Below are 9,055 nucleotides of genomic sequence, written 5' to 3' on the forward strand. Positions count from 1 at the left end.
TCTCCATTAAAAATTCAGAAGCGAGAACTTACATTTACCTTTATTTACCGCGCAATCATCTACATTTCTAACTGAATAAATATTAAGACCCAAATCATTACCTATCTTAATGAAAACACGTTATTCTCAACGCTCTTCGCAGAAATTTGGAACCAACAGAATAGTTATCAAAAAACTTAAGCGTTCGCGATTATTGTTTCACACACTGGTGAATTTTCAAATGGATCATGAGTGCAAATGGATTTTCTCATAAATTAAGCACAGCTATAAATTTGCACTTAAGAACTGTCTTTTACACTGATGAGTTTTTCAGGCTTTTAGGCCGTGGTAGAAAATAATGTTTTCCAGGCGTTTCACAAGCACGTCGGCTTGAAACTACGTCTGAGGGTGCAAACCACTCGTGCTTGCGAAACGTCGGAAGTAAATTATTTACCACATCATTCATCAGCGTAAAACGATGTTTGTTTAAGTATGGGAAAAATGTACAGATTTAATGAATTTATGAGAAGATCCCTTTGAACTAAAACATGAATATTTTAGAATATCATTTCAGGCAAGTATCGATTTAATCGTTGATTTGTTCAAACATTTGTAACGTTTTTTAGCCACTTTTCCTTCTAACCGTTTTCACCCTTAAAAGTAAATTACGAGTTATTACCACTACCATTCAAGGAAATGCGTTTTACGGCGTTTGCATAGCAAATAAATATTTGCTTAAACATTACAATAGGAAGCGCACATTCGAAGAAAACAATTAAATAAAATTGTCTTCCATAATCCATTGACGTTGGTCCAATATTAAACCAAAAAACACGGCAAATATTTAACCAATCATTTATTATGAATAACATCACTTTTCAATTAATATCAGCTCTCGCTTTGGAAACTTACAAGTATCTTGTAATTACTTAGAATAGCTCTTAGAAGTAATTAGTAAAAATAAATAGTGAAATCATAGATTTCATTTCGCTATCAACCCAACACCATTAATAACTATAAGCACGACTCCATATAAGGCGCACGTGCCTGAAAGAACAAAACTTAAATTTCTACACTAATTACTAAAAACCAAATGGGGAAAAATTGCATTTTCATATAGATGAAATACAACTCATTCCGTCTTTTTCTTCTGCATCTTCTTCAAAACCCATTGAGGGATTCTTTTTTCAATTTCTTCTTTTAGCTGTCGGTAAACCATGACTAGCAATACGGGTATGGCTAGAAGTTCATTGTGGAACAAATACAACCAACACGCAACAGCAAACATAGCCAGATCAGTCAACCAATCAACTGCTGATCGGACTTTTACTTCGGCTTGAGCTCTTAACTCATTGTGTTTTTCTGGATCTGTGGAAGGCCCTGGGCCTGTGTAACTTTGAAAGGAATCAAGAAATCCTGATGTTTGGGTCATTATTTCCTTTAACATGGGCCTGCGCCTGACCTCAAGATTCTTAGATGGGCTGCTCTTTCCCTTTCTCACAGGAGAAGGAGATGTTTTCCTGGGTCTATACTGTGGATCATCTCTAAGAGAACGGTTATTCCAATTTTCAGTTCTAGCTGGGGATAAAGCGGCGTTTCGCGTAATACTAGTGCCTCGTTTCGATGGCGATTTTGAGCGAGTGACCGATCGACGACTTTTGGGATTTGGAGAGGATTGCCTGGTTGATTGGGTTTGAGTACTCGTCCCTTGATTCGCTCTTTGTGGAGAACTTGCAAAGTTGCCCAACTGAATTCCCACTCCACTATCTCGCCGAGGCGATGAAGTGCTGATTGTCTTCGGCTTTTCTTTCAACACTTGCCCAACATCACTTAGCCTACGGGGCTGAGAGCTTTGAGTCGCTACCGGAGGCTTTGCTGGAGGAAGTGAACTTTGCCCAACACTTTCAAGTTTTTTGAAATTTTCATTGCTCTCTTCACTTGGACGCCTCATAGGAGATCTAAATATGGGGACCGAATCGTAGTGATCAGTGAAACTACTTCGCCTATACCCAGAAACACTCTGGTACCCACTATCTTGACTAAGATTTTCCTTTGAAGGAGTCTGTTCTTTGCTGCTATTTTCTTCCTCTTGAGGTGTCTCGCCCGAGTCTGCGGCACGTTTCAACTCTTCCCTATCCAAGAAAGGGTTGCTTCTTCTTCTTTGCCCGATACTCCTGACTATATGATCATAATGGTCTGCCACCGCCTTGGCTTCCTCATCAGCCTTCTTCCTGCTGAGAAGATTATTTGGTATTACTATGCTAGCAGCAGTCATTCCTGAGATTTGTGCCACAGCACTCACACTGGGAAGAGTTGAGTTACTTTTCGTTTTCTTCGAAATTTTTGGCTCTTTTTTAGGAAGCAAACTTTGCGCAGTGGTTAGCGAAAATGAGCGTTTCCTAACTTGTTTAAGTTGGTCATCGCTTTCATCGCCCGAAGATGATATCAGTGGTGGCAAAACAGGAACAGCCAAAGATTTCGATCTATTTCTCTGCAATATTATGTCAGGTCTAGGCGATAGTGCTCTTGGAGCTTTAGTGGGCGACGATGGAGGAGAAACGGCAGGAGAAACGTTTGGAGACACTAATGGGGAGTCGGTTTTCTTGAGAATCGGTTTGGGTACGAAATTCGGATCTGGCAGTTCTTTCTTTTTATTTAGAATTTCAAACGGTTCTTCTAGAATATTTTGCCTTATTCTTAAGGCGCCTAGTCCTCCTGGGGGACGATATGTGTCTTCTTCAATCGAAGCTTGATCGATCTGCACATGCCGGGTCTTGTTTACTTCAGATTTAAACCGCTCCACTTCTGACTCGGAGTCAGTTTCACTTTCCGATAAACTTTCTTCGTACTCATCCATCCACCTTTCTTCTTCTGTTATTGTTACTGGCTTCCGCTCAAAACTGGCCTGTGAGTATGTCTTTTTGCGAGCCCTCGCTCGTTCAAACTCCTGATCCGTTAGCTCTTCAGACGTGCTTGGCTCACTAAACATCAACTCTCGCTTCATGTTTAACGACGGCAGGGCCCTTTTCAGATTATTTCCCGCTAGGGTTTCCACCTCCGAAGTACTCTTCAAACTGTGTCTTTTATGAGCCCATTTCTGCTGCTGCCTGACGGTGCCTGCAGACATTTTCCGTCTCAACGAATGTCTTCTATCTAGTCCCACAATATCGTCACTATCCTGGGAATTAATCCGAATTTTCGGTATCTCATAGCTAGGACGCCTTTCAGAGTTTTGAGCCCTGATTCGTTCTAGCTCACGCTCTTCGGCTTCGGCAGCTTCAAAGAATCTCATCATCGTTCTTTCATGCAGAAGCTCAGTTGAGCTGGCCGAATTTTTAAGGGGCAGAAAAATGAGGGGTTCCATGGTGGAAAGTTCAGGTGCTGATAGAGATAGAGGTGGTGCAACTGGACTGTCATCAAAATTAAACACATTCGACTGATCTAGAACATGACGTTATTTTAAATGTGAATAATAGAGATTTAAATTTATTTTAATGTAAAAAAACTTTAATGGCAATTGTAAAGTTGCAGTCGAACCAAAGCGAAAAGAGTTACAGGGAGTTCCCCTTTAAATTATCGGGTAAAAAGATCAATAAATGGAAAAATACTGCGACTAAATTCAATTCCAATCTGCTTGATATCGACCTGTAATTTATGTATAAAATTCACCAAAAACTTTGTGGACCCAGTATTAAATGCAATCCGACCAAATTTTCAGGAGAAAAGAATGTTAGACGTGTTTCTTTTGCCCTGAAGATTAAAATGAAACTTAAGGTGAGGAGAAGCTCACGTATTCAAATACCGAATTGAAAAAAATCGTTTTTGTGAAATTTAAATTCATTCTATTATAATGGAGAAATAAACGCAACAAATAGAAAAATATTGCACTCGATACACGCTACTTAAGCAAAAGCATTATCAGACGCTTAAAGCAAAATTTAAAAATAGCATCCAATTCGAGTTGAACTTTCTAAGAGCAATTTGTTTTGCCCATATGAATCAAGTGCCTATAAAATGTTTTTGATTTGCAACCCAAACATAAAAGCATAAAAATACCATGTAAATATTTACCTTGATTATTTTCATCAGAATAAAGCACCAACATGAATTCTGAGCTGCCCGAAACTGTTGCACTGTGCTCCCTTATCAATTTCTTCCTCCTTTCTGGACTTGTATTTTTCTTGGGCTCCACCACTACAGGAGTGAGCGCCTCTGCTGGTGACTCAATTTTCACTTTATACACCACGTGATCAACTTTAGGTTCGGGTTTTTCTATTTTATTCCATATTTTTTCCATATTGCTTGTTAAAGAGTCCCGCCTCATATTCTTGGGCATTCTTAAGTCTGGAGAGCCATAGGCCAAATCTCTGGCCAAGGAGGAGCGATCGAAAATATTTTTGTTGAATTGAGCTGATACGTCCTTACGAGGAAGCATTGGCGATGCCTCTGGGGTTTGATGTTGGCTTTTGCTTTTTGTTCTTTTAGGGCGAGTGGGTGGAGACTGGGGAATTGAGTTATTAGCATGTGAGGCTACTTCCACTCTGGTGGACGAGAGTGAGCGAGGTTTGTTGCGCCTCTTTGCAGTTGGAGATGTTAACTCCTCAAAAAAGTCCTGGGGTTGATTGCGACCATGCGGTGGAGGATGCGTTAATCCTCTCTTGAGATCCGGGATGAAGACCACCTCAGATTCCTCGCTTGGATCGCTCACTCCATAAGGGCTCTCCGCCTTAATGCGAAACTTATACTCGCTGCCTTCTATAAGATCACCAAGTCTTGTGGTGAGTTGGCGACTAGTGGCAGCTTTAAGCCAGACATTCCACCCCAACCTGTAGTACTCCACAATGTAGTTTCCAATTTTGCAACCTCCATCGTCTTGAGGCGAAGTCCAGGATAAAGTAACCGATCTGCCTAGAGTCATTACCACTCGAGCTTTTCCTGGAATCGAAGAAACACCTTCTTATTTTATAAGGACACTGCCACATTGACCAAAGGATCCGGCTTACCTGGTGGAGAGGGTTTGTCCGTTACGGTGACTAAAAACGATGCAGTTTCTTCCCCTAATTTGTTTACAGCCTTGACTTGATATTCTCCTCGATCGCTTCGTTGAGCGTCTGCGATTTTAAGCGAAAGCGATTTGTCGGTATAGTCGATTTCGTATCTATCATTGTTCTGGAGGGATTCGCCATTATGGCTCCAGAACACTAAAGGGTTTGGCCTTCCTACCACGGTCACTTTCAATCGGATTATCTCACCTGGAAAAATTATCATCATCAGTTTTAGCATTTTTTAGATTAATTATCGGGATATTAAGTGCCGTTCCATGGATCTGTTACCGGAATTTAAAAAACAGAAAAGACCGAAGATGTTATTGTTTTAGATGCAATAAAGGGAACGTCCTTACAAATACTTCAAGATTTTGCAAAACCCAGAAATATCAATCAAGAGGTTGTTTCTTTGGATTCGTCAACTTCTTCAAAATTTCTTCACTTCAAAAAGACTCAAAATTTTTGTTAAACACTAAGCAGTTTTGTGCCAAACTTCTGCGGTTGGTTGACGAGTTTATAAAAAAAGCAAGTTACCCATATAGGAAAGATATCTATTTTAAGTTTAAGGAAGAAAACCTGCTCAAACCACACTCTGCCAAACATTCAATCGTGTTTATCAACGCTTTTTTCAATCAAAATAAGTTCAGTTTATTCAACTAAATGCTACTGCATTGGAACATTCAAATTTGAAACAACCAGGAAGAAATTAAGTAGTTGTTTGCGGTTTTTCCTGGTAAAATAAATTTTGATTGTGAAACAAATAATAAATACATTTACATTATTTTATTGGACTCAATAATATTAGTAACAAAAACTGGTGATAATGCATAGAAAACAAGTCGAAACATAAGTAGTCTGTTTAAATACTTGTAAAATTAAAATAAATTTGTAAAAAATATTGAATCAATCAAGAATATAAATAGCAAATTCTTTGGATTCCAAAATCACTAAAAAGAGATGTAGTGACAAAAACTGTAGCAATATGTTCTAGAATTAGTTCTCACTTTAAGGCGGTTGGAGATACGAAACGTTGCGATTGCAAAAAGCAATGGAAGGAAGTCCGAAATTAAATAAATTGATTGAAACGTTACGGCTTATTAGAAGGAATAATTAGAAATAATTTACATGGCAACTATATATTAGGATCGCCCCAATTTCCATAAAAGCTTCATTAGCCGCACAAAAGACTCAAATCCGGTCACAAAAGAACCAAGAGCTAAGTACATACAACTCAGCTAAAAGTTCTTCACCTTTACATCAGGAATAATACTTTCCAAACTTACCCAGCTCGAATAAAAGTCCTTCTTCGTAATTTCGTGGAAGTCGAATACTTGGAGGAGCTTCCACAGTAAGTCGACTTTTAGAAGAAACATGTCCAGCTCTATTTGTGGCTGTACACTTGATTTCGCCTTCATCAGACAATGAGGTCTGGTGGATCGTGAGGACGCTTCGATCATGCTCGGTGAGGACTCGGATTCGTCTGCTGCTGAATATTTCGAAACCATCTTTAAACCAACATACCTGCAGATAATCAAAATTATGGAATATTGAAGTAAAAAATCGAATGCTTTAGCTTCCTATTCGCCTGTTTAATTACTGCCTGTCTTATAAATTTGTGCAAAAAAATACTAGCAATTGACAGCAGAACTTTAAGCCCTATGTTTTTGTAGAAAGTTTGAAAATAAAATTGAAAAACGACGCTTTTTCCAAATTTTTTGAAGCAAAACCATATTAGTGAGTAAACAGTAGGAGATACGTTAGCCGCCTAATTATCTAGAATCATACGGTCAAGAAGTAAAAACAGGGCTGCATTAATCGATTTAATTCCTTTCCTTCATGTACAGTTGATGATGATGATGATGAGATTGATGAAAGTGGGGCGAAAACACAGTAGAACAAAACTATTTAAATGACATTACTGAAAGTTTAGAAAACCGACAAAACAAACTTATTACTTTATCCTTGTCAAATTATTATTTTTTTCAACATAAATTAATCAGTTGGCACCAAGTTCGGGTTTTCCGGTGGCCAAACACTCGGTTTCGAAAGATCTATCGATTTTTTCAATAAAAACATTAAATCCAACTTTCAAAGTTACTAGCTAATAAAAATTTCTTCCATCTTAGAACCAGTTATTACCTTTGGGGCAGGCTGACCCAAAAAGTGAACCACAAATTCGCATTTTTCGTTTTCCAGTGCAACAGTTTCGCTAACTTCCTGAGTGAATTTCGGTGCCGTTACTGCTGATCGGTGTAACGTTACAGTGATCGGTTCGGATACTTCCGAAGGATTCGAGTATCCGACTGCATTTTCGGAACTCACTCGAAACTGATATCGCCATCTGAAGCAAATTGGGCATGTTATTTGTTTTTAGTTTTTCTCCTGTCCTGGCTTAGACTACCCTGGTTCTAGTCCACTAAGGGTGATTTCTGGGAATGGAACCGGTAAGGGGGTGGCGCGCACCCAATGTGGCGAACCCACTCGACGATGTTCCACCAAGTAGCCGGTGATCGGAGAACCTCCATCGTTAACTGGCCGAGTCCATCTGAGACTCACCAAGTCTGGAGTTCCCTCACTTTCTGGAAGGAGTTCTGGTTTGCCTGGCGGCCCTGATCGATCTAAGACAGAAGCATGCAGCTAATTCTTGCTTATAGACCTGCACTTCGTGTTGTTGAGAAACTTGTTAATAATTAACCATGAACCATGTAAAGGTTAACTTGGGACAGTTTTTGCAGTCACGATTTCATTCAAAAACATGTAACAGCAAGAACGTGGACAGTATTCCAAAACATGTAACAATATGAGTGCTAGGAAATAATTTACTTTACCTGATTACCAAATGGGTAACTAGTGGAACATATCTGCGGAATTATACAAAAAATTCTGGTTTTTTCCAGGACCAAAGAACTAACTTTTCGCAAGTTTCTAATAATAGTTGAAAATTTGTCTGCAGTTAACCATTTATTAACAAATGTATTATTTTGCTCCCATTTTTATCATTCTTTACTTTGATATACCAACTGAAACATGCGAGTGAAGCAAAAAATTAATATTTCTGTGATTAATTGGTAAAATAGTTAATTTAAAAAAATTAAGGCAAGCTTCCTTAAGACTTTACCTGTTGAAATTCTACTCGACAAAATTAACCAGTAGGTAGGTTAATTAATCAGTATAGTGTTCAAGGGTTAATGAAATATGACATTGAAAAAATATTAAACTACATATGGTCGACGTGACAAGAAACATAGATGTAAGTAAACCAAACCAGAGATTATACAAGGAGAAACAGTTATATTAAATTATTATATTTTCATTTACCTACGTCAACACTTTGGTCTAGTCCTTTTCCAAAGCAGAGTCCTATGTTAAGCAAAACAAATTAAGGTGCAAATTACTGAAAGCCTTTTAAGTGATTTCCTACAGTTAAAACATGAATAACAAATAAGAAACTTAAATTAATAATATTGGGACTATTTCGCGCTTGATTATGTAGCTCTTCTCAATTTCAGATTTTTTTTTCGTTTGCTGTTCAGTTATTTTTCCTTTCATCTCCTGTTATGAAAATGTAGTACATAAATACTATTTATTGTTTAGTTTTTGATGTTATTTTTTTTGGTCTCCTTAACTGATGGAAATTAATAATTAATAACTGCATATTTATAGATACAAATTAACCAAAAAGTAGATTTTTAATAGGTAGAAGCAACAAACATGTAATTTAAAAAAATCGGCAAATTAAATTTTTTAACAGGATTTTAAGATTTTAAAACATCTATTAAATAAAACTGAATTTCCTGAATTACTTCTTACAAATTAATGAGCAGAATTACCTTAGACGAGTAAAAAAATAACAACTATTTGTAAAGGTTTTCTAAATGATTTATATTTTTAAGTTCAAAAATTTTCCACCTGTAAAAGTTGATGTAACTATTTAGAAAAAGTACCAAGTGAAAAACTCATTTGTTGCTTTTAACATAACAGTCACGTTTTTTATCTTGGAACTGTATGGGGTTAGCCGAATCATTTCGCGA

At 37.7% G+C, this 9,055-nt stretch overlaps 1 protein-coding gene across 2 annotated transcripts; it reads right to left on the reverse strand.

Moving 5' to 3' along the window:
- Positions 1-820: 820 nt before the first annotated feature.
- LOC125504062 (muscle M-line assembly protein unc-89-like) lies at positions 821-7,642 on the reverse strand (the record flags this gene model as incomplete). 2 transcript variants are annotated; one of them, XM_048665402.1, is given in 6 exon segments in its annotated part: positions 821-3,420; positions 4,051-4,914; positions 4,983-5,231; positions 6,308-6,545; positions 7,164-7,365; positions 7,426-7,642. In XM_048665402.1, coding segments are annotated over 6 exon segments (4,079 nt in total), but the record flags the coding sequence as incomplete, so codon positions are not given.
- Between the last annotated feature and the right edge of the window lie 1,413 nt (positions 7,643-9,055).

The sequence above is a fragment of the Dendroctonus ponderosae genome, unplaced genomic scaffold, assembly GCF_020466585.1.
Source record: "Dendroctonus ponderosae isolate FM_Combo_2020 unplaced genomic scaffold, Dpon_F_20191213v2 Dpon_F_20191213_349, whole genome shotgun sequence".
Classification (NCBI taxonomy): domain Eukaryota; kingdom Metazoa; phylum Arthropoda; class Insecta; order Coleoptera; family Curculionidae; genus Dendroctonus; species Dendroctonus ponderosae.